The sequence below is a fragment of the Rhea americana genome, unplaced genomic scaffold (genome assembly GCF_003343005.1).
Source record: "Rhea americana isolate MKP2758 unplaced genomic scaffold, rheAme1 scaffold_17, whole genome shotgun sequence".
Classification (NCBI taxonomy): domain Eukaryota; kingdom Metazoa; phylum Chordata; class Aves; order Rheiformes; family Rheidae; genus Rhea; species Rhea americana.
Genome location: NW_028185816.1, coordinates 6,358,158 through 6,384,376, shown reverse-complemented (window position 1 = coordinate 6,384,376; position 26,219 = coordinate 6,358,158). Strand labels below are relative to the sequence as shown.

General features: G+C 37.5%; 1 protein-coding gene across 1 annotated transcript in view; it reads left to right on the top strand.

Moving 5' to 3' along the window:
- The window catches only part of NAV2 (neuron navigator 2), a 245,917-nt gene that overhangs the window by 182,461 nt on the left and 37,237 nt on the right, over positions 1-26,219 (top strand). Inside the window, exons 12-16 of the mRNA XM_085300906.1 lie at positions 7,487-7,625; positions 13,069-13,360; positions 14,275-14,977; positions 18,988-19,455; positions 24,072-24,232. Of these exons, the coding sequence (XP_085157032.1) occupies positions 7,487-7,625; positions 13,069-13,360; positions 14,275-14,977; positions 18,988-19,455; positions 24,072-24,232 (1,763 nt within the window). The remainder of the gene's footprint in view (positions 1-7,486; positions 7,626-13,068; positions 13,361-14,274; positions 14,978-18,987; positions 19,456-24,071; positions 24,233-26,219) is intronic.

Below are 26,219 nucleotides of genomic sequence, written 5' to 3'. Positions count from 1 at the left end.
TTTTTGTCTTTGCGTTCAAGCCAGTTTGGATTTTGCTGGGAGCTGGGAAGCTTCCCTTTGTTTCCCAAAGCAGGCTGCCAGGGAGCAGGGCCGGCTCGCGGCGGCTTCACCCTCGCCAGCCCCGAAACGGTCAGCAGGCGCGTTCAGAAAAGAGACTGGTGTCAATGTGCTTGTGTTCTCACTAAGTGCCACTCTTCTTTAAGTCGTGGCTTAAATAGTGCTTGTATCGTATGAGGGGAGGTGATCCGGAAGATACCTGCTTTGGGGTGTGAAGAAAGCACAAACTGTGAAGCGAGGCGAGTAAGCGAGAGATGTTCGCGAGGTCTCYGGGGTTTCCCTGGCAGAGCTCCCAGAGCGGTGGGAATCGCCGTGACCCCACCTGCCCGAGGCAGTGCCTCTGCCCACCGCGGGGCCCCGACAGGCAAGTCCCAGCGGTGATCCCGCAGCTGGCACCCACCCTTGGGCTCCTCCTCGCTCCCTGGCGGAGGGGTGGGAGGGAGGCAGCTGGCGGGGCCTCGGCAGCACCCACGCTTTCCTGCCAGGGATTTGCTCTGTTCTTACTCTTGCGTGCCGGCTGTGTGCTGTACGGGGATTCATTTTCACCTGGTACAAAAACAAAGATTTCTGACTTTTTTCAAGGCATTTTACCGGCTTGGAAGTAAAGGCTGTGAGGGTAATTTTTACGTAATAACTAGTAAGACTTAACATTTGAGCTTACCGTGGTAGGAAGACACTGATTCTCTCTCCAGTTTGCACTGGTGTAAATCAGCTGGAGTCAATGGAGTCGCACAGAAACAACCAGGGATGAGTATCAATTGCTAGGTCTTCAAATTAAGGAAGCGACCCTGCTGCTGGCAGCAAGGTGAATTTCATAGCAGCACAAGGATCCTCTGCACGTGCACTGCTGGGTTAGTCACTGGTATATGCAACCAGGAGCTCTTCAGATAGGCCAGCGAGTGGGGAACATCAGCAGTGAAAGGGGAAAAACACAGAAAATAYGGGTTGTGGATCATGAGTCCAGGAGACAAGGCTGACTAGCTGTTTGGAGTATTTGAGCAAGATCCTTTTTGCTTGTCTGTACCTTGGTGTCCCTCCAGCCTTGGGGTCAAAGGCAGGACCTCGCACTGATTTGTCACCTAACCCCTTAGGCTGTGTAACGCCATAGGAACAGTTGTTTTGAACAACAGCCAAAAAACAAGTTCCACCAGCTAACCAGCAAACGTTTTGCAACTTAGTACAGTTGTGTGGCTGCTGTATTTAGTGATTTTAGACAGTGAAGAAGTAAAGAGTCTCTGAGCAAACAGAAAAGCTGCCACTGGAGTTTTTTGCTTTATAGCATGAGATTATTAGGTTCAGTAGAAAATCAGATTGTTTTTGTGATGCTTTGGAGTATTTCAAATGGTAAACTCKCTGAGATTAGGTGGGTTTAACAGCTCCTGTGTGTGTGTGCTTGGCTGTGTTCACGGGGAATTTGACAATGACTTGGGCAAATTCCTGGTCAAATTTTGAGAGACAAAAGAGAATCCACTGTTATTTTGATAAGGTTATTAGTGCTGATATAAAAACGTTAAACAAAAAAAGCCCATGCAGTTTTCCAACTTTTCCAAATCTTTTCTTTCCCAACTGTTTTGAGACTTATCAATACTTCTGATCAAATGATTATTCTCTTTTAAATGCAAATCCTGAAATGTTACCTTACATGAATTCTAAACGAATTTGACAGAGAATTGCATTTTGGTTTGTTGGATGTTAAGTGAGTAGTCACTAAACATTAAAATGGTCTAAATAGCTCTCAGCACATTTACAGGAGTTTAATTGTGCACCAAAATGTCATTAGAAGAATTAGATTCTGCCTCAGCAAGAACAGCTGGAAATGGACTATATTCTTTTAGCTTGTTTTGCTTTTCACTTTTGACAGTCTCACTTTTCAAAGTGTTTCAATGTAACAGTGATGTCCCTGAGCTCCACCTTCAGTTAGAAACAAAATGTTTCACATTAAAATACCTGTAATGAGTTGTAATAGAGGAGATTTACTGAAGACACAGAGAAGSTGGATGATTAATATCCACTTAAAATACATTAATTAAACCACTTCACTTGAAAGTAGATTCTAAATCCATTCTTTTGCAGTTRTTTATCACCTTTCCTAGTAAGTTGAAAGGGAAACCATGCAAGGGACTGTATATGGTTTTTGAAATCATGATACAGTGATGTCAGTATTATAGGAAATCCCACAAGAAAGCAGTGGAAACTGCATTATTCTTGCCTTATAGCAAATACAAATACATTTTCCTGGCTTTTTCCTTTTAWTCCTTTGAAAATGCTGTGAAGTTTCAATTATTTTATACCTTGACTTTTTTTGTTCYTCTATCAACTAATAAATAGTTAAATTTTTAGGTAGAAAAGGATAATTACCATGTTTCCAGCTGAAATATTGTAGGCCCCAAGGCCTTGTCTTTGACAAATGTATTTTTCAGCAGCTCATTGCAATTTTGATTTTGACTGAAGATCCAGTAAAGTTAAGATATCCACCCTTTACTAGGGTGCATTTTCAGCCTTACAATAGCTTTATGTAGTAATATTTTAATGACTCTTTTGTTTTGGACTTGTAAATGTGGGAGATTTCTGCAGGGAGGGGGTGTCCTGAGGATTGTGAGAATGTTTCATATGCTGTCCAGGTTGACAAAGAGCCAATTCTGGGGATGATTATTGTGCCAGATGGAAAAATGCTGATAGACTGTAGAAAAATACAGGTCTTAAGGATAACTGCTTTGCAAATCTCTTTCAAAAAGCAGCTTTGAGTAGTTGACCTGGTGCTGTATGTGGGAGATGTAAGTATTGCTTTATTAGCAGTGTTCTTAGTCACATTAGGGTGAGAAGGCAGGGTGGGAGGTGGGGAAGGGGGAGGTTGCATCAACAGTACCTGGGACACCCCTCTGCCTCCGGAGAGAAGGCAGCTCTGAAAGAGTGACCTGCTACGAGTGTACTTTGCTCGAGAGAGAGCATGAGGCTGCTTTGGGTAAGAGGTGATGTATTTTGAGGAGCTAACTAACTATGGTTTAATGAAAAACCAAGTCTGACACAAAATAGAGAACAGCATGAGAAGGATGAAGCTCTATCTTCCACAGGGAAGTAGAAGTTACTGTGTTAGTCTGAACGGGGAAACCTGCAAGTTGAGATTAGGCTATAACTCTCAAGATTTCAAAAATCCCTAAGTACGGCTCACCAAATACCCGYCTTCACTTTTAAAATTTAAATTATCAGAGAGTATCTGAGCTCCTTCAAGAAGATTTTTCTAAACTTATGGCTGACCAAAGATGTCCAAGAGGCATATCCTGCAGACTGCTCCCTGCTGAACACAGCAGGTTTCATAGTGGATAGGGACAGGTACTTTGCATGTAAGACATGGTGAGAGTAGCAGATACTCCAGACCCCCCAGTATTTGGTACTGTTTAAAGCTTTGCTACACCCTTAGATGATCTCATCTGAGAAAATCTGACGTTAACTAAGCTRTTTGACCCCATTTACAATCTGGTATAGTTTCAGTAGTGCTGATGTTTTTTAAGTGGGTAGCTATGTAATTTCCCTCCATATTAGATGAGAGTATGAAATATACTTTCAAGAATTTATGTAATTTTCAGTAATCAAAGTAAAGCTTCAGTTGATTGATCAAATAGAGGAAGGAAAGCCCAAACATCCCAGCTCTAGGGTATGGTTGAGTAGGCTTTTGCTGACATCAGAAATTATTAATTGCAGCAGCTAAATTACAAAGATGTTATCATGGCTCTGGGAGCCAAGAATGCTGTAATTGCCAGGGCTGTTAGTTTCCCCATTCTGCTGCCTTTCTTTTGACTTTAACCATCAAGACACTGAATCAAGGTAAAAGTGAACTAATTTATGTGGAGGGCTTGGGGTTGTTTCAAGAACAATGTGTGATAGAGATGTATCACTTTGTTAACAGACACTGTCCTTTCAAGAAGCTGTAGTCTTCAGCTGCATGCAGCACATGATGCTCTGCCTGTTATATACCGTAGCATATTGACCAAATACGGTGTTTCTTTAAGGTGCGATGGGCTTCTTGGAGTGAACAGCTTTTAATACAAAGGATCATTCAAAACAGATTAAACTATATATGTGTTTTAATTAAATTAGACACTTATCTTTGGACCTCAAAGAGTGACTAATCATTTTTATTTTTAGTTTGGTAACGGATTAGTAAACTTGAAAGTACAAAGTTTGAGTTGTTCATGGGTTCCATCAGAACAMAACAGATTTAATGCCCAGGATATATTGAAAAGGAGGCCACAACGGTCAATGTATTCAGATGCATGTTTCTGCCTTTGCCCAGGGGCGTATGTCCCGGTTCAGAAGGGCACTGGAATATTTCCATAATGCCTTAAATTGCCCCACTAAAGTCGATAGGACTGACCAGTACCAGTAAAACTGCTTGTGATTACAATTAGACACATTCTTTAGATGCTGTTAAACTGGGGCCTGTGGTAGTTTCAGAATGGTGAGGAATGGTTAGAAATKTAATACTTCTGTAAATTTTGAAGATCAAGAAATACCTTTCCCCATTGGAAGACTTGGTTTGCAATACCTGAAGTGTGTATTTGTTTATTAAACCAAAAGTTTTTTTTTTGGAATAAGAACTGAATTATGTCTTGTCGGCAGATAACAAAACGCTAGTAAGTGTATTCATTTTATCAGATAAAGTTACTATTCGAAGTACTGATGTTTGTTAAATATGGAACTATGATCCGTACAGAAGAACAGTATTGTATTTTTCCCCCAGTGCTATATCTATAAGAAGATTAAACTGTTGAACATGCGAAACATCAGCATTGCTCATTTTGCAGAGAAAGACTTTTTTGTAGGTTCAGAAATAAAAAAAGAAACTGTTGATTGCTACAGGAAACTTGGAAAATGATCAGTACGTTTGTATATACAGTTATTTTAATATCAGTTTTATATACTTATTTATAGGCTTATAACATCCAGAAAATGTAATCACTTTTTGTTATAGGTCTTCAAATAAAAATAAGTGTTAGCTATAGGACCATTTTTAAAAATTGAAATGCAGATATACTGAATTTTATATATATATATATATATATATATATATGCAGATATATGTGCATATCGCTTTCAATATATTACAAAAAAAATACTTAATCGCCTGTTCTAAAGAAAAGTACTTCAAAAAAGACTTTTAGTTCTTTTCCAAGTTTTCAATTTTTCCATACTGGAGGAAAAATTAGGATTTTTTTCCCTTAAGTTCCCTGGATTTCTTTATGCAGTCAGCACATCATATGCTGAGTTATACTGAAGATGATACTGGAAAACAGCAGTAAAAGTTGTTGTTGTAGCAATAAAATTGTTGCTGTCGAGTCTTTCTGTCTAGCTTTGTCGGATACGAGGAGTCTTGAATTGTGCTTGAAGTTTTATTTTAACATATAACTTTATTTTATGTTACAGTAGTTCCTCATAAAAAAATATTCAGGTAAAGCCAAATCTAGAAAAAATGGTATCTTTCCTTTAAATTAAGATGTTGCTAATACCGTAGGCTACAACTGTGCTTTCACATCAGGAGAGTTGGAGCTGCTGTGCAAACAGTGTTTGGGAAATCCTCCCGCAAACCTAGGGCCTGCCTGTTGCTGGCACAGCGGCTCCAGGCAGTCCAAGTGGGGAAGCCCGGGTCAGCTTGGGATGCCCTCGTCTCCGCAAGGCAAAGCAGGCCGACAGCTGAGACTGTCRCCCATGGGAGCTACCTGGCTGCTCTTGTCTGAAGCAGTAAGGGGAGGGAGAACACGCACAAAGCGCCGGTGCTGGCAGATTGATGGGGGCCATAACCTGAAACAAAGCAAGAGGAAAAGGCAGCTGCAAGCAATAGCCCTTCCTGCGGGCACCGAGCCGAGTGTGGGTCCGTTGCCACCGGTGGGTCCATTGCCACCAGTGGTTTGGTGCATTAGCCGATCTTGCTGCTAGTTCATCTGTGCCAAATGTCTCACATGACCTGATGTATGTATGAGTGGATAAAATGTTCACAAGTAAGCACAAAGCAATTAAATAAAATGTTCACAAGTAAGCACAAAGCAATTAAAAATTACTGAAGCTTCATTAAAACTCAAATATATGGTAGCTCTTTTGTAAATGCAAATGAGAAAAATGAAATGTTTTCTGTTTGTGAGTCGCCAAAGGTTGTATACAAAGTCTGTGGCAGAGTTGAGAAGAGAATCTGAGAAACAGAACTGAGATTCCTGAAGCTCTGATCATTGCTGACCATTGTCTTTGTTTATATACTTAAAAAATTTAATTTTAAATGCATGTATTAAATATCCAGTGTATCAATGTGTGAATGATTTCCACTCTAAAGTCAATTCAATTCATGGCATTCTCTGTTTACAAGGTTTTAAAGCAAACAAGAAATGCAGTAGGAGAGTATGGAGCTCCCAAAATCTGAGACTATGTTAATAAAGTACTGGAGAGTCACTAGGAGATAAACTTTCATAGCTAGGTTTTGCAAATTATATGCAATATATATTTATGCATTTCCAGCAATAGCACAGTTATCAGTGGGCTGAAATATCTTTGCACAGCTACTTACAGGACATTGTTTCAATCCAAGCTTTATTACTCTTTGAGAAGGAGCAGTTGTTTGCCAGTTTATAAATCTCTTACTTAAGCAATACTTATTTATTTTTAAGGACATGTTAGTAGTGAAGCATCTATCTTGACTTTAGGTTATTTTGATTTGTCTATTATTACAGTCAAATCACTTTAGACACGGGTATTTTTTGTTAGTGGTGTTTCTGATGCACTAGAAAGTGTTGAAGCTATTACACTCTGGAAGAAGGTAGTCCTAAATAATGAGCTATTATTTTATCTGCTTAAAAAAAGAGAGTTTTACAGAGCAGGAGAGTTGCATGCTATCTGAACAGGGGCATTCTTGGGCTAAACTTTCAAGTGCTACAAACAGCTGTCCGTTGCTGCTACTGGCAAATCTGCGTTATTGACTAGGAATACCTAACAAGATAGAAAGTACAAAAGTCTGTGTCAAGATTAATTTTTGCCTTGTATTTAAATTCCATCTCTGCTTTGTGGCTTAGCAAGTTAGTACTACGTCTAGCAGGATAAGCTTTCCTACCAGTGCCTCCTTAGCCTGTTCTACAGTGCAGGCACAAAGATTGAGGGTCACTTTAAAGTTTGTTTATTGATAGAAGCTTTTAGGTGAACCAGGAAAAAGAGTTACACCATTGGTTCTACAAGCCTAACAGAGATATAGAGTAAGTCTTATGGCAATCAGGCAGGTGATGAACTGTATGAATTCAAACTTGATGTCCAATGAGCTAAGTCATGAAAAAGAGCAGACTTTTTTCATTTGCAGCTGCAAATAGGATGAGACTTGTAGAAATAATAATTTTGTTCTGAATTATGTTTTGCCTTTTGACTTTTGTTGTCTTCCTTTGGTGTGCTTTTCCTCCAGCTGGGATGACAGCAGCTCTGTCAGCAGTGGGATCAGTGACACCATAGATAATCTCAGTACTGATGACATTAACACTAGCTCCTCTATCAGCTCTTATGCCAACACACCTGCCTCCTCCCGCAAAAACTTAGATGCACAGGTAAGATCTCTGTTTTTGTTGCAGTAACATTGGATACGTATTATTTTCTGTATGCAATAGGCATAAATATTTTAAGCAGGATGAAGCTGCTTATTCATCTTTTGACAGATAGTGCTTCTTGTCATGATGATAATTACATGCATGAGTGTCTTAAGCAGTAACCTCGCTCTAATTTGCAGCTATTTTTACAGCCTTTCAGCAACTCAGGCTGAAAAACTTGGACACTGATGCAGAAAAAAGTAAGAGTGCAAAGAATTATTGTTATTGCCTTGACTAACATTTAATAGCGTATTACTTTCCAGACTATCAAAACTAGGCTGCAGGTTCTTGTGTTAGTGTCAGCTGATTTATTAATTCATAATTGCATATACCTTTACCTTTACTACCTCCTCCTTTCTTACATCCTTGAATGTGTGAACGCACATGTAACCTTCAATACAGTGGATATTACTGGAAAAGCTATGTTACGCAATAGTAACTACCTTATCATATGTAGCATCCTGGAATATTTCCTCTGTGTGTGGAATCCATGGAATCTCTGCTGGGGTGGTATGGCAACAAATGAGTTTTGACCTYTTAAAGGGACTGATGTATAGTAAACATGTAATAATAGATGGGATTTTATTTTTTTAGCTCTGGAAAAGATACTGTGTTTTTTAATTAAAGAACAGAATTATCTTAAGTCAACATAAAAGTTTAAAGATATTTAATTATTTACATCTTAACTGGAAGTATAAATGTACTAGGCAAATGAGATACATTATTTTAAACTTCCAGGGCTGCACATTACTGCAGGCTTTCTAAATTTGACTGCATTTCACAGGAAGATAAATTCTATGTCCATTGACAGCCTTCATGTATTTTTTTGTGCTCAGCTGTTATATATCCAAATAGAGTAAACCAGTGAAGATAGCTAGCAGTTTTTTATTCATCAATTAGATTGCATCAAACAGAGATTTGTAATAATATAAACTGTGTTTTTTTCCTCTAATGGTATGGAATTTTGTTTGGCAGAGTGCTGGACTAAGCAATCCAGTTTTGTTCTTTATATACCCACCTGCTCTACATGGTCAAGTGTTGTGTGTCAAAGTGAAAGCAGGGTAAAACTCAGCATTGCAGCAAGTAGAGGAAAGAGATGTGTGTTTGACTTTCTCTTCTATTTCTTTCCCCTCTTTTATTCTTTTATTTTTTCTTTTCATGTCTGGACCCTAAATTTGTTTTTAATGTCAATTTTAATGCAGAAGTGTGGTTGCTGTGAAGTGTTATCCTACAGGACTGTGGTGCGAGCATGTACTACTCTTTGTTCCCTTGCCATGAAGTGCATATTTGAGCCTACATTAAAGATTTCCAGAGTTAGCCTCTGGTTGTGTATCAGTGATTTCATGTGTGTGGAAAACTGCTAATACATGTCCCATACAAGTTGAGAGGAGTTAAGATTAATTGAGCATGTTCTTCAGTATATAACAGAAAGAGTGGCATAGACAGCTAGAAGATTTTTTGACAATTGTTAGTGTCTGAACATTGTAATGCTGTTGGAAAAAAAGGATACGTGACTAAATTTTAACTTAAAAAAAAAAACTCATTTGACTTCTATCTTTTGATGGAGCAGATTCTTGGAAACACCTCTAAAAGATCAAAATCTGTGTTGATGAACTCCTCCTCCTCCTCCTCCACAATTATTACAGCATCAAAAAGAGTGCAGACATATAGTAGAAGAAAAGGATCTGAGGCTTGTACAGATAGTAGAGCATATTCATTAGGAGAGGGAACTGGGAACCAAAGTATACAAGTTATATATACAGTTGTTCAATTTGTGTCTGTGACCTGCTTCTCCTCTTAGTTTTCACGGCTGACGATAATTCATTCCAGGTATTACCATTAACTACAAACCAATTTTCAAAAAATATTTTGTTTTCCTTTAAACATCAAATTCTAATCTTGTCAGCCAAGGGAGTGAAGAGTAGCTTGGAGTGATGGAACCACGTTTAGTCTGGAAGGTTGATTTTTAGCAACTTGAAGTAGATCTCCCAGCTCATGACATAGCAGTGCATATATGCCTTTACCCTCCTGCCCAGACAGTAGTATGCTGGCTTATGCACTGAGCCACAAAAGACAGGTAGAGATCTGCATAGGGATGTGGACTTTTCTTCTCAGGGCATCCACTGCTTTGATTGTTCCTACATAGCAGGAATTTAACTTTCAAGCTACCGTGATTCTACCACATCTTTTTGAGATGGTACAGAGTTGGGGTTTCAGATAATTAAAGCTTGAAGCTAATGCACGTGCAGCTGAGAGTCCAGACAAATAATGTAGCACATCAAAGGGAGAGGGCCCTAGCATGTTAGTGTTTGTTGATACAGTCAGTAACACTTACTCAGAATTATCTCTGCAGAAGAAGAAAGCATAGTTGCAGAAGAAAAAAAAAGTCTGTGCTAAGCAGAAAACCAAGAAATTGATTTTCAGAGCAGCTGACTACCTGCAACTCCAGAAAAATATGCATGTTCCTCATCTCTGAAAAGCATGCCGAAAACATGATAATGACTACCTCTTCATAGACATGTTGTAGCTGTAGCCCTTTCTGTAACAATGCTATGAAGATGTCCCCAAGTTGATTCTGAACAGGCTAGTGGTGGAAACCAGAATTTGCGTTACCGTGGCACTGTGTCTTGCCCTGGTTATGCCAAGTACCAGACCACTTAATGTAACTATACTGCTTTTGGGTCTCTAATGTTTTTCTGTTGTATTGCACAGACTTAAAGTTATGTTTTAACACAGTTCCGCATATGCCTTTAAGGTCTTATTCTATACATATTGTAACAGGAAACTAAAACCAAGTGAGCATTGGAAAATAACTTATTTAACTGAAGTATGAATGGAAGAGATCATGTAATAAACTTATTCATGTACTGATAAAAAGATCAGAAGAGGAAAAACAATTCCTGTAAGTCAAAAACAGCAGCATCCTCAACCTGTTCAATCAAGATGACTTCTCAGTAACACAGGAGCAGAGGGGGACCCTGTCTGTTCACATCTTCATGAATAAACTTACAAAGCTGTATGAGTAGGTTTTAAAGTCCTACTAGCTACCTTTATTCCCAACTCAGTCTAGTGGCAGCCTTTGTTCACATCTTATGTTGTATTTGTCTTGCAATGACCTCCAGCAAACAGCATTTCCACTTTCACCTAATCCAGCTCTTTCAGGTGGGTSGAGTTTCAGCTGAAATGGCAAAGCCAAGTTTCGCTGTGTTTTGATTTTGATTCCTTAGTCATGTTTCTATGTTATTCTCATTGTTTACCATTAAACAGAAACATCTCTGGCCAACGTGCTTCGAGGGTAGCTGTGCAGCATTTTAAAGCCTTGGGTAAAATATTTAGTCATGGGTGTGGTAGCTGAATTAAATAAAACTGAAGAAACCAGAGATAGAGGCCTTCTTATGATGTGGCTCTCTGTTGAGGTTTTACTGTTTTTTACAGATGTGAAGGAGAAAAATAGAAAATACAGGAGCATTTTATAAGCTAGCAAAACTAGAATAAGCACTTTACTGGCAAGTAGGTGTATTTTCTGCTCTGGAACACTTGCAGTGTAAATGGAAATTTCCAGACAAGGGACTTAAGTCAAGATACTGATGAAAGCACATGAGAGATGATGATGATGTGGTTTTGTTGGTTGATTATTTGTTCTTTTTTGCCTGAGGTCTCTTCTAAGCTGTGTGAACATAGGCGACATTTCCATGAAATGATAATTTTAGTGAAACAGAGAAGGGAAAAATGGTCACATCATGAATTTATTACAAACCTGCCAATGTTCATACATAAAAAGATAGCAATCACAAAATCTTGCAACCATAGGAAAAGAAGGAAGATAGAAGGTGGTGTTTCRTTTAAGACTATGCTGAATTGCTGTCTTTAGATGAAAAGACAGGAAACAAATGACATGTGACTACCAGGAGAAAAATACAGCAAGAAAATAATATTGAAGTGCATAGTACAGTAAATGCTTTTTAGTCTAATGGTTCAATATCTAGATAAATTACCTAGGCCCTAACTATATTACATAATTAAAATATGTGGTGTCAGCTTTCATGTACTGAACACTTTTAGACTAGTTTTTCAGTCTTTTAAAAAATACTGTGAAAAGCAAAGGAAATGAAGCCATAAAACCTCTAGATTCTTTGGTGTTAATGGTAAGATCTGATAAGAAAAGAAAACTCAATGTTGAGACAGACTTTAGGAACTTAAAAATGTGTTTTGCTGAAAGCATGGTAAGATGTCATTCATCCTTTTCTGTGCTCCTCTTTCCTGATTATTGAGAAGGAGTAAAGGAATGTGGACTAAACAACGTTKTGAGTGTTATTAATGCAAATTCCTTTAAAAAGCTATTACTCTTTATTTATTGCACAACGCTACAGGGAAGAGCTGACACTAGCATCTTGTAACCTCCTTACAAATGTTGTAATCAAGTGTTGGGTTTGCAGTCTCTTTCATGGTTCTGTTATGGTTAGAAAGCGCTTCAGCCAGATCATGGACATTGGACATATATAGTCATGTAATAGTTGATTGTTGTGGTACAAAATTTGCCCAAATTAATGAACAGCATTTGACAGGAGCCATAGAGTTCTGCAAGAGAATTTGAATAGTAATCATTAGCAACAGCACATAAAGATGCATGAGGGATATATTTAGGTCAATAGAGTCTGATAGAGTTGTTCAGAGTTTGGCCAAGGTTTGATAATGAGAAAGTTCYGTATTTGGTACTGATCTTTGCAAAATTCTCTGGAAGAGACTGGCAGCACAATCAGTGTGGGCAAAGGATAGGGAAAAAACTGTTTGTAAGAGTTGAATATAAATTAACAACTGACTCAGTTTGGGTATTTAAGTCAGAAATCAATATTGTCAGAAAGTTGTTGGGATTTCATTTTTCTTCAGTTCTTAGGTGTTTTTCTAAAGTGTTAGATTAGAATTAACAGCATTCCATATCTTTAAGTCTGTGCAAAAAGCTGCCTCATCATTCTCTGGCAATCAGATTGCCAGAAAAGAGGCAGGAAATGACAAGAACAAAGAAAAGCCAGCTACACAGATTTGATACGATTTTTARGCATTGCATTGAAAGGGTTCATGTGAAATTCGAGATGCAGGATTATAAATGTCATGGAGTTGAGTATATTCTTTATAAATCAAGTGTTTATTTTTCTTTATTTTCTGCTTTACTGGGAGAGATGGTGCTTGTATGTTTTTTGTTATTTTCAGTAGTACATTAGAAAATAAATGTCGTTGCTATAGTTTGTTTCTTACTCTGAAATTTCTTTATCAAAGGCATGTTCTGTCTATTGGTAATAGACCTGATATCTGAATTTGTTCATCAGTTTGTTGCTTTTCATTTGTGAAGCTTCTTGAAAGAAAGATTTGTTATGAAGGTTCTAWTAAAATCTATTATCTCTCCTAGACTGATGCAGAAAAACATTCTCAGGTTGAGCGGAATTCCTTATGGTCTGGTGATGAAGTCAAGAAATCAGACGGAGGATCAGATAGTGGCATAAAAATGGAGTCAGGATCTAAATGGAGGCGGAATCCCTCTGATGTGTCTGATGAATCTGATAAAAGCACTTCTGGTAGGAAGAACACTGTTATTTCACAGACGGGTTCCTGGCGACGGGGCATGTCAGCTCAGGTTGGCATTACCACACCAAGGACTAAACCTTCAACCACCTCAGGCACATTAAAGACACCTGGAACAGGTGAGACAAAGTGTAAGACCTAAGTGGCCACRAGTGTGTTCAGCAGGAAAACTGTTTAAATACTTTGCAAAAGCAGAACCTGCACTTCAAGTAAACCTGTCTTTATTTTTGGGTGTTGTTTTAAAAGTATACAGCATCTTAAATCTCCACATTTCTATTTCTATTCATTTAAAAATACATATTAGGACACCTTGGAAGTTGTTTTCACAGCAATCCTAATCTTAAGCCAGCTATTTATTTGGTATAGTATTGCCATATGAAGAGCAAATAATACACTTCTAGCTTCTGAGTTTGTGGTTAAGTTTGAGAGCACACATTGTATGTTGTTGAGGATGTTTTTCTCAGTACTAAAACAGCATGCTACTTTATACATAAACACTGTGCAGTTCCAAACTTTCTTGTAAATGTATTAGTGATTTTAGCAGTTACAGATGTGTGGATGAAAATTGATTGAATTTATACAATGAAACAGTATAAGTTAATATCTCTTTTCTTATTTGATGGTGTACRCAATTGTGCATGAAAAAGTTGAGGTCAGACACTTACTTTCTTTAAAAATGCATATTAGAAAAATTGTACTAATGCCCTAACACAGCTTCTTTCTGATGATGAAAAGGCATCAGTCTGTGGTAGCTAGAAAAGGGAAACATTTTTTTTCTTATCTGTCACTATTACATAAGACTTTGTTCTCTGTTTTTCATATTCTCGAGGGCAAACACGCCACATACTTTCTCTGGCAAGTCTGCATGTATAACTCATTAGAGTGGCATTTAAGTTCAGTGCAGACTAGATCATAATTTTTAACCACACTCTTATGGCTAACACGCTTTTGCTTTTCATGCTGCTTTGAGTTTCATCATTTGCTTGATGTTTTCAAGTCATTAAATATTAGAATTCTTTTTCTATTTTTGTAGGGAAAACTGATGACGCCAAGGTATCAGAAAAGGGTAGACTATCTCCTAAAGCTGGACATGTTAAACGTTCCCCATCAGATGCAGGACGCAGCAGTGGTGATGAATCCAAAAAGCTTCCCACAAGTAACTCTAGAACAACTGCTGCTAATGCTAATACATTTGGATTTAAGAAACAAAGTGGGTCAGCTGTAGGCATGACTATAATTACTGCCAGTGGGGCAACTATCACCAGTAGATCAGCTACCCTGGGAAAAATCCCAAAGTCATCTGGACTCATGGGTAGGACCACTGGTCGGAAGACTAGTGTTGATGGCTCTCAGAACCAGGATGATGGCTACTTAGCGCTTAGTGCCCGAACTAATCTTCAGTATCGTAGTTTACCCCGGCCCAGTAAATCCAGTAGCAGAAGCGGAGCTGGGAATAGATCTAGTACAAGTAGCATAGACTCCAACATAAGCAGCAAGTCAGCTGGGTTGCCTGTCCCTAAAATGAGAGAGCCGACCAAGGTAATTCTTGGAAACTCTCTGCCAGGATTAGTCAATCAGACTGATAAAGAGAAAGGGATTTCGTCTGACAACGAAAGCGTGGCCTCATGTAATTCTGTTAAAGTGAACCCTGCATCACAGACTGCTTCTAGTGGAGCTCAAAGTACTCACCAACAAGGAGCCAAGTACCCTGATGTGGCCTCTCCCACTTTGCGCAGGTAGGCAAAAAATTCGTTGATTGTAAAATAATGTTAGTTGGAGCTGAATGATCAGGACTCGTCCAGCCAGGCCTGGCTGTGTTTTGTGGAACACTTACTATTTAGGGTCCTCCATCAAGGTCTTTGTATTTAAATTTAATTTCACATAAACAGGTTGGCTAGTGTTGTAAATACTCCATACATTATGAGACAAGAACAAAAATTTAACATTTGAAGAAAACAGTTTGGCAGAAACTTTGTTAATCATGATACAAGTTTGTTTATTACAAAAATCATACGTGAAAGCGTTATCCATACTGATATCACAGAAATAAGAATTTTCTTACATTAATTTTACYGACGAATTCTTACACCAAAGTATCTATAACAAGTCTGGAAGTAATCCAATGGTGAATCAAATTACAAGTTGACAACAGCAGAATTATTTCATATTTTCATTACAATGACAGCATAATTTGGCCTAACATACTTAGATTCACATGCCTGACCCAGGCAAATATTTCAGTTGTGTGGATCAGCCCARTGTGTTGTGAGACACACAATGTCAGGTTATTCAACTACGTCAAAGAACCCCAAGCAAAGTCTCTGTCTCAGTTGGGTTGAATTTTCCTTTTTAACAAATTTTTCAAYAAAAAGTATATCTGACTTTGGTATCTCAGCTTCTAGCCCACATGTGATTTTAACACTTAATATTGAGTTGAGTGATGCAGGAATTAATTTGTGATACAATGAGTATCAAAATATTGATACTGGTGAAAGATTCCGTTAATATTATTTCTCATTTTAATTTGGCATTATGAGTAACTTGTGTGTTTCAAGTTGCAGTGTTTTACATTTCATTTTGTCTCGACACCATAATATCCATACAGTTACGCTACACCATCCTGCTTCCAGTGATGTGATAAAGCCCCATTCCATCTGAGACACCATTGCAAGCGTAACGGCTGTGATGGCAGCTTAGGCTAAAGCTTTAAAGAGCTGAAGACTGTTCTTTTTCAGATGAGTGGTTTTGTGGGAAGAGCCTTTGAGCGGCTAATTCAAGAAACTTCATTTATTTTATTACTAGTTCTTATTAGATAAGGCATATCTTTCAGAAAATTTAACTTTTCATCAATGACTGCTTAAAATGAAAAACTCAAATAGGCCTTTCATTTCTATAGMGTATCCCAAGACAAATGTAGATTTTTGGTGCTCGTGCCTCTAGCACATACATGCTGAAGTATGATTGAGGATTTCTTTTAATTACTAGAAAACTATGTTGCTAGCCAAGGCATTGAAATAGTACATTAAATAAATATTAACCTTTTAAGACAAGGCACTAGGAGAATAACAGGCATTTGGGGCTCTTATTACGAGGGATCTTTGAGACTTAATTTAACTATTCCTTTTTTGACGTACAATTTCATTCTTGATTTTTCTCCAGACTGTCTAAATGAATAGTCACATGTGGAAATGCATCAGAGTTGAATTTGGTCTTCTCTGTTTATTACTAATATATGAAAGGTCAATAGAGAAGATTTTGGGGTTAATTTTCATACTCAGATGACTTGCACAYGTATTTATTACCTATTTGCCATGTAATTATTGAATGTTAAACAGCAAATTAGAATCCATACCCAAGAAATGGTGTAACTTAACCTGTAAGTCTGCAAGCATACATAATTTCCATGTTATCATGAACAGTGAAATTCTGTAAKTATGCTATGAGAGTCACCACTGTCTCTGTTCTCTCAATATTCTCTTTAGCGTTAATATTATGTATTTGACATTTCCTTCAAATGAAACCACTGTCTATCTTGATACATTTYATTATTAAATTGGCCTTAATGTTTTGCAGTACACAATACATGACTTCTTTCTCAATGAAGGGCTTGCATGGCCCAAGAGCCAGTTCAGATAGGTCTGCTTCTTGTCAATAGTGGTAGAGAGGAGATAACATGTCCTTCTTTGTAGAGTTTTTCCTTCCAGGATTAAGCTCTGTATTGGTGTGACTGACTTGCTGGGTTGGATTTTTTCTGAACTCAAAGGAATGCTCTTCAGACCACATCCTCTTTTGACTGCATTTGTTATGAGGCTATGGTTCAATAACCCACTGCCTTTGGCAGCAAAGTATTTCTGCCTGTGCCACAGTGCATCATACTTTCAGTTGTCTCAGAGGTACTGTGAAACACATTAGGCAAGACTGGAGAGTTTAAAAGAAAAGCTTGCAAAAATATTGTGTTTGATTTATTTTTTTTTCTTAAAGTTCTTAAGATTCKGTTTCTAAGTTGCAGTCCCCCAATACAGCTGAAGAGGTGGCATGCTGTGACACTGGAGTAGGAATACTGCAAGTTACTATTGCTCCTAAAGACCATGTATCTTAGCAGTATAGTTTGACATCTTTGTATTTGCTCTAGTAGCATTAGCTCAAATAAAACTTAAACTCTAAATCCCTGTTAAAATGAGATTTATCATTTAAAGGCTTTTGCTTGTCTAAGTTGGAGTCTCCTCGACAATGAGGTACTATGTTGAGTCTAGGTGAATCAGGCTGAGCAGATCTGCGATGGTCTGTGAATGTCCGCACTGTTCTCTGTCAGCTGCTGAGAGGATCAAGACATAGCTATTAGAGTAATGCTGGGTATAAGATAGATGCAGGTAGGCATCTCAGCCTGAGCCAGTAGTATTGTCCCAGGGTTGTGAGGCAAAAATACAATGGTAGTCCAATGGAAATGTCCTAGACATCACACGTGTACGCTGAAGTGGCAGATAGCACATGTGGAGTAAGCCTAGTGCTCTTGGACATCACTGGACTTGCTACATATGTTATAAAGGGGCTAGCTATATTACACAGCCTGTGTTTTTGGGAAGTCTTGGACAGACTTCGTGTACCTGTGTTGTACCTACAACTTGTACATATTCAAGAGAAGAGAAAATTCCACTTRGTACATACCCACCTGTGTGTCTGTGGGAGCTCTTGGCCAAGACTGCCCTAGTCTTCTGTCYTGAGGCTACAGTCACACAGACATCAGCTTTGAAAGATTTCATTCCTAATACTATACTATATTTATATGGAAATAGCAAATCCATACAGATATGTTTGAGGACAGCTAAGGTTCTAAATGCAGTTAATGGAGTTAAAAGGCAAAAATAGAAGCCCTTTTTCCTGTAGGATGTTTGAAGCTAGAGTCAAAAGCTATATATCTCTCAGTTTTGAGGATCAGCTTTAAAATGTTTGAGAATTTTATCTTAAGCACGTGTATGTCTAAGTCAGTTAAACACTTCTGAGAGATTTTTCCCTTGACTGTTATGAAGGAGCTGAAGTGTGCTGTCCTCACTGAGAGTACAGTGACACAATGGTTGCCAGTGATGCAAATTGGAGCAACTGCAGTCATCCTCTTCCAACCATGCTTTTATATCCCCTCCCTTGCACTGGTTCTGGCCCTCATCTGATCTTTACTGAGGCAGTTCAAGGTGCTATTCCAGATAAAATCTAGTCTTCCACCCCAAAAGTTAGTTTTYAGCCAATTGAGCTTCTGAAAAGAGACAAGCCTATGTTCAATATCAGTAAATGTTTTTACTGTTACATTCCACCAGATTCTGCATTGTGCAGATCATTCAATGATTTGTATAGCATTTACCTGGACAACAAGCTTTTAGCCTCTAATGTTCCATGCTTCAGATTAATCAGTGCAATATTTCTCTGGTATCCTTTTTCATTGAGGAGCAGAAGATAATATGGCTGCATTTTAGTTCTGTGAAGCTGCAATTAGCTTTGTGAAGGTATTATTTGATGATTCAAAGAAGAAAACACCTAAAGTAGATTTGAAGTTATAGTAATTGTCTCTGGAGTTGACTGAAAGGACAGTGATCACAGAGGATTCATAAATCTATAGTCTATGAGCAGTCTAAGATTGTTTTCTTAATATTGGTTTTCTGAGGCTAAGAAGTTAAATGACCTACGTATAAAATATCTTTGCATTAGTCATTTAATATTCAATTTTATATATTTTTCATGTTGTCTTTTTTTACAGACTTTTTGGTGGAAAGCCTAGTAAACAAGTTCCCATCACAACAGCAGAAAATATGAAAAATTCTGTTGTCATCTCCAATCCTCATGCTACTATGAACCAACAGGGTAATCTAGATTCACCATCTGGCAGTGGTGTGCTGAGCAGTGGGGGCAGCAGTCCTCTATTTAGTAAAAACGCAGACATGAACCAGTCTCCACTAGCTTCTAGTCCCAGTTCAGCACATTCAGCTCCTTCCAACAGTTTAACGTGGGGTACCAACGCAAGTAGCTCTTCAGCTGTTAGCAAGGATGGCATTGGATATCAGTCTGTCAGCAGTCTTCATACCAGCTGTGAATCCATTGATATCTCTCTGAGCAGTGGAGGTGGGCTGAGCCATAACTCCTCCAGTGGCTTGATTCCAGCCTCCAAAGATGATTCCTTGACTCCCTTTGTCCGAACCAACAGTGTTAAGACTACATTATCTGAAAGGTTAGTAGGTTTTATTCTTGTTTCTGTAAGCTTGCATATATCTCAGTATGTGTGGAGTCTTGGCACTAACTGACACTGCAATTGCAATTCAAATTATCATTATTACAAGATAGTATTGAATAATAGTACTAAAACATACAAAGAAACCATTTTAGGCAAGGAGCTCAGTTCAGTGCAAGAGCAGAGTTCAGGTGAGACTTTCYGTTTACTTCAGTAGCCAATGTGCCGTATTATACCTACTTTTTTAAATTTTGCTTTGTATATTATCCTTCCAAAAATCAATTGTTAGTTGATCTGAATGTGGTATTCCTAAAAAACCTCCATCATTGTTATAATTTTAATTTGAGAAGTCAAGTATTTCTTTTTAAACTTTGTGTTTATAACATTTGACAGTTAGAATCTGGACTACGGGCGCTTGAGTGCTGTAATGATGGGAATGGTTTATGAACAGAAGATGACAATTTGACAAACTTTTAAATTGGAGGTCATGCTGAAAAGAGGAGTCCCTGCCTCCCTTCCCTCATGATCCCACCTTTGCCTCTCCCAGACGCCTCCTCCACCCTAGTTGCCCTCTGCAGTGTTTTTGCACAAGCATTTGTGTGAATGCATACTGAACTGGACTAGGAGACTGAGCCAACTGAAAAATGATCATTTGAATTATTTTTCASACTGACTGGGGAGGAGGGAACAGAACTGCTTTTTCAGCATCAGAGCTGTACTAGAAGGACATTAGGCTATTATCTTGATAAAACAGATGCTAATTTGCAACACATGTTCTGTGACCAACCTTTTGTAGAAGGCAGTACCCCTGGAAMTGTTCGAAATCAGCTATATCCTGATGTATAATTATTTAGTCAGGTAGCAACAGTTTTGTAGATTCATCTTTATGAAAGAAAATTACTGCTGAAAATGATGTTTGAAAATTTTGTTTTCTTTCTTTNACTAACAACATAACAACTCCTTTCTGTTTTCTGCACTTTTCATTCTAATATCATTCTCTTGTTTTCTGTCTTATTGGACTGATTCTTCTAGCCCTCTATCTTCCCCTGCTGCTAGTCCCAAATTCTGCAGAAATACTTTGCCCAGGAGACAGGACAGGTAATGCTGTCTCAGGACAGGAGAATGCACAAAGGTTGTAGGTTTTGTTGCCCATGTTAGTGAAGCGAAATGTTTTGTGAAAGACTGTGCTCAGTTAAGTCTTTTGCTATGTGTGTTGTTCAGGTGTGAGCTGACACAGAGACATGCCAGTGAGAGTCCACTCAAATACCTCATTTATCTACTTAAATCTGGAGAAAGTCATATGGCAGAGTTTCACATTTTTGTTGTTGCTTTTGTTACGGGGAGCATCTTTTGGTTTGTGGGCTTTTTTGTTTGTTCATTTCTTTGCCAAAGGCATTTAAAAATCTTGATTTTTTTTCCTACCAATTTAAACTCTCACTAGCATTTCAGCATTCCTCTGGCATGCTGCTTTCCTTCCACTGCATTGCAGGCCTGTCACTTTTGTCATGAAGTCCCAGTGTCATAAAGTGTTGTCAGTCCTTTATTCCAGTTTGGTTCATGAGTGTTTTGCAGARACTTGTGTATATCCATTCTTGTAAAAATGAATGCAGAAGTTGGGAAAAGATGGCCTGAGTCTAACCACTCCAGCTCCCTTTTGCTCTCCGTTGCAATTTAGCCACTCCCATGCTGGAGGTCAGCTGTAGTTTAGCTGTAATGATTGTCAGTAAATGAATGTATTTAAGCATGTGTATATTTCTTTTAAAAACAAATTAACAGACTGTTCAGTTACAAGTTCATCAACTATAAAACTACACACTATTAAATATTTGGGGTTTGGAAGCCTAATAGGWTCATTTTACTTTGGTAATGGAGTTCAAGCTATAATTTGGAGATTTAAACAGGCTGTGCTTAGTACTTTTACTGTCATACCTTGCAGCTGCATGACAATAGCTAGCAGCATTCCCTCAATGGTGGCTGCTGGAAAAACCCAGCAGGAAGGTGTTACTGACTTGGACGTTCGTATCAGTTTTCACAAATAATCTGCTTCGTGCCTGCTGAAATACCTATTTTTAAGCATTCATTTGACACAGTATTTTTTATGTTTGAAGAACCATTTTTGTTCATTGTGCGTAGGAGAAATGGCAAAACCACTTTGTGAGCAGATTAGACTCATTGGCATGGCGTCATCAGATGCATGTTTGTGAAAATCCACACGTGGGTGAGGAGATTTTTGCATGTTCCTTTAGGAAAGGCACAACACTTTTTCCTCTGAGAAGGAGATGCAGATGTTTTGTACTTCTTTCTTCAGCCTGATCTTAATCCTTCCCTTTTGTTCTTCTCTGAAGTTCTTTTCTTTTAACTTTTCTGCAGCGACCCACATCTTGATAGGAACACTTTGCCTAAGAAGGGACTAAGGTATTGGTGTTTCCACACAGTGTAACAGCTTTTGTTGTGGCTTTGGAGTTTGCTTTGTGTTTCTGTTGTGGCTGTGGTGATAGCAAGAGGTGGCAACAATCTCTGTTTCTTTGTTTCTTTCCTTCTTTCTCTTCCTTTTTGTAATCCTCAAAGAAGGCCGTTTTCCACGGTGCTTTTCTCCATCCAGTGGCTTCTCTGCTTGAGCAAGAACTGTGGCTTTTGCTGGCTGAATTGCTGAACAGCATCTCATAATCCATCACTGGGCTTGATCTGAAAACAATAATTTTGTAGCTTTTATGGCTGTTATGTGAAATGATGTGAAATCATTTTCACAATGCAGCCCCAGGAATCTTGATGTTGATATAAGAAAAGAAAAGATTTTCAATGTCATGCTGAACTTTTTAGGATGAGATTGGAAGTACAGGGTTTAAAATAATATTTGCCTCATAATACATATATATAGGCCTCTAGAGATAATTTTTGCCCTTCTAGAAGAAAACAGAACAAAAAAAATCCCCAAACTGACAAATATTTGGCAAATATCTTCTAGTATCTTTTGTGTATGTGTAAGGTTGTGATTTTTATAACATTAAAAAATTGCACTGAAAAAGATTTTTCCATTGATACAAGCAATCCAACAAGATTATAAACATTAGGTCTACTAGTTAAATTCTTTTAGTGTTACAGAATTTACAGRAAATGTCTTAGACAATTTAGAAAATTGTGACTTCAGAAYCGCTAAATGATGCTTTTAGGATCACTGAGCTGATGCCTTGAAATTGCAGCTGCAGTTTATTTATTCTGTGCTATACATGTTACTCTTCACAGCAGCTTTATCACATGAAGCTGAGTGCTAAAAGCATTTCTTAAAATGGAATTTTTGTTTAAGATACTTCTGTGGTTGTCAAGTATGTCTCTAGTAAATCAAGACTCTTTTAAGAGTGAAACATTTGAGTCCTGAAGAGGTAGGTATTAATGCTGGAAAAAAAAATCCTTAGTGTGTTAAAGTAAAATGACTGGTTAAAGCCCCTTTCTTAATAAAACTGATAAATGTGCAAARCATATACAGATGGAGTTCAGGCAGAAACTGTTGCTTGAGTGGTGAGATGTAACAATTTTCTGAAAATAGTTTGAGGTTTTACAGTGTTACTTATTGTAGTGTTCACTGTTATTTAAAATAGTTGTAATAAATTGTATCTTTCCACATAGTATCCAATCAAATGGAATCTAATTAATTAAATAGATAATATCAAATGATTGGGTTTTAAATAGTAGGCTCCAATTGTTTAGTTTTTGGAAGGAGAGCTTAGTAACCCCTAAGTATTTCTCAAAATCAGATGGCACAGCGTAACACAGATACTGAAACCCATTGGCAGGTAGTAGTTGTGTCACTTAGCACATTCTCATCATCTTGCCCTTTTGAAGCAAGTGCTTCTGTTACGCTCTTTCTGTTGGTACCCGTATCCTACCACATAGCTCCTGTGATACCTACTTACTTTTCAGRTGGATACTAAAGCTCATCTCTGTCTGAGCTGAAGCTGACTGGTGTTTCGCCATTAGTGTCAGCATAAGTAGGATTTCCACTGTTTCCTTTGCCTTCAAAAAAGCCTAGGAACAGGTCCCTTTATGATGATCAAGCCTTGAACTAAATGGGATATACTTTCAAAGACTTTTATATTAATGTCTCCGTAATACTAATTATTGTGGCATAACTTGATTAATCTGATAATGGCTTCATTGACTTGAATTTGATTATAATATGTCAAAAAGTCAGCTAAGCTTTGAGATGGACCAAGATATTAAAATAATGATACAATTTGGGCATAACCTAAGGAAATAAAAGGATTTCTGAACTGTACTTTTTCTGAACTGTACTTTTATTTTTCAATCTCACATACATATACACACTACACTTCCACCCTACTACACTTCACTACTTCTATCTGTAACTTTTTGTTGCTACTAGTTTGTTTGCTACTGAAGCCATAGGAAAGGAGTTGTTTTTTCAAACCTAAATAAAATGATTTAGGCTTGGAACAGCTCTTTTACTCAGAACTGTATTACTGGTATCATTTTAATCCTTAAATTTTATATTGGAGTTTTTCTGTCTTCTTCTTTCCCTCTCCCTAAGTCTTGTGACATTTCTTTTTCTTTTTTTTTAAATAGATGTCAAAATTCATTCTGAAAAAATGTTTTTACAGGTATACTCCTTCATCCCAACTTCGTAATCAAGAAGATGCAAAAGAATGGCTACGGTCACATTCAGCAGGAGGCCTCCAGGATACTGCTAGCAATTCTCCATTTTCGTCTGGATCCAGCGTAACATCACCCTCTGGAACTAGATTTAACTTCTCCCAGCTTGGTGAATAATTGTCTGTTTTGATAATATTAGCAGTGGGTTGTGCCATGAAAATAGTGTATTGCCCAATAGAATACTCTTCAGTAGCTCCAGGTACCCCCTTGAACCTCAGGAAGCACTGTTCTTTGAAATGAGTGTGACTAATCAGCATTGCTACCCCTGGTGCCCAAAGGTCACACTCTAGCAGTACCTCTTTTCTACGAGTAATCAGATGCCTTTATATAAATTGTGAGCTATTCAGTAGAGCTATTTGTTAATGTCACAYGTGTTTAAAGGAATTGAATGTTGCCTGCCTGCTCAGTAATACTGCTTTAAAATCCAAGCATATTTCATAGTGTATGTGCCAGTTTAATCGTCCTAAGATATTTTTATCTTTATGTACATTTTTCAGTTGGCTTGTTCAAAAATCAGACAAAGCTTAATCTGATATAATCATACAAAAATCTGGAGAACTTTAAGCTAGAAAATTTGCCATTTCTTCACTTAATTACATTGATAAAAGTAAAGTTTTTTTAAAAAATGAAGGAAACAGTAAAAGTTACTTAACAGAATCCCTAATGATTTGTAGATATTAGTTGACTATATCAGTGAGTGAAATAACACAACAAGTGTTCATAGGCAAGAGAATATATCTGGAAATAATTCACGTGCTTTCATCTTGAAAGATATAGAAGTCTCATTCTTCATTGATCTGTAATTTGACATTCAAGTTGAAACACTCAAAACATTTTATATAAGAAACAAGTATTTTTCTAATGTGAAATGTGCAATGATATTTTGCAAGATGAAAGTCTGCTCAGGTCCTGAGTCTTGTAGACATTGAAGTCAGCTGTAATCTCACACAAAACTTTTTTAAACAGTGTGTATTTCCTTCTCTTGCAAGTTAAGCAGTCAGTGTACTCTGGGCAACTGTTTAGGAAGATCGAGTTATCAAAAATATGTAATTGTCTCTGGTTTGGTAGTTCAGTATTACTTTGGTGCTTTGCAATCAATCCTAACACTATATATTGTCTGTGACATTTGTAAAGTGTTCATTGAACTGTTTTMTTCTGTTTATTTTTGACTTTCAAAAGCCTCTCCATCTATTCTAAAAAGAAAAAAAAGATATGCAAAATAGTTAAGTCTGTGAACTTTTCTGTTATATGAATTTGCAACAACCTACATGGTCACCTATTTCTAGTGCAGTTTTGAATTGCAGCAGTGACATTTTAGAGCCTCCATTTGTGTGTACTGAAAAGAAAAAAAATTAAATGAACAGCTTTAAATAAACCAACACTTAGAAAAATTTCAGCTGAATATACAGACAGTATCATTACATTATYAACAGCAAACAAACTGTCAGGCTCATGAAAGTACATTGGTAGTCAAACAAAAAGTTGTAGTTGTCTTAGGCTCTCCATAAAGTTAACTCTTTATGGAGAATATTCAAGATCAGTGACATTAATATGTATTAGAAGCTATTTGGTGTCAAGCAACTAACAAAAAAAAGATTTTTAAACTGTATTCTTAATAAAAGAGTTTGGAGATATTGAAGTCAAGAGATGCCACTGCATTTACTTTAATAGCAAATGTTACGAAAATTGAGCATCTTTAGACAGAATTACTGTATTTTCTACATAAAAAGAAGTAAATCTTTAAAAGAACAAATTAATCATTGCCTCATATAGTCATATAATTAGTGCCTAGAGGAGACAAATACAGCATGAAAACTAGAGATCAGGAGGCAAAATTCTAAATTTTCAGCAGAATTCTGTACCAGTTGATGGAGTGTATAGAAGCAGTCAAAGACAATATAAAAAAAGGGGAATCTGCTAGTTCAACAGCAATTTTTCAACAGATCAGTTGTTTCTACAAAAACAGTTCTTATTAAACATTGGATATAACTTAGTACAGAAGTTCTTTTTAAAAATACAGAACTGAAGTGGAAATTTTGTGTTCTAAACCATATTGAATGGGAGAGTATTGGCTTTTGAGGCAAAATTAATATTTG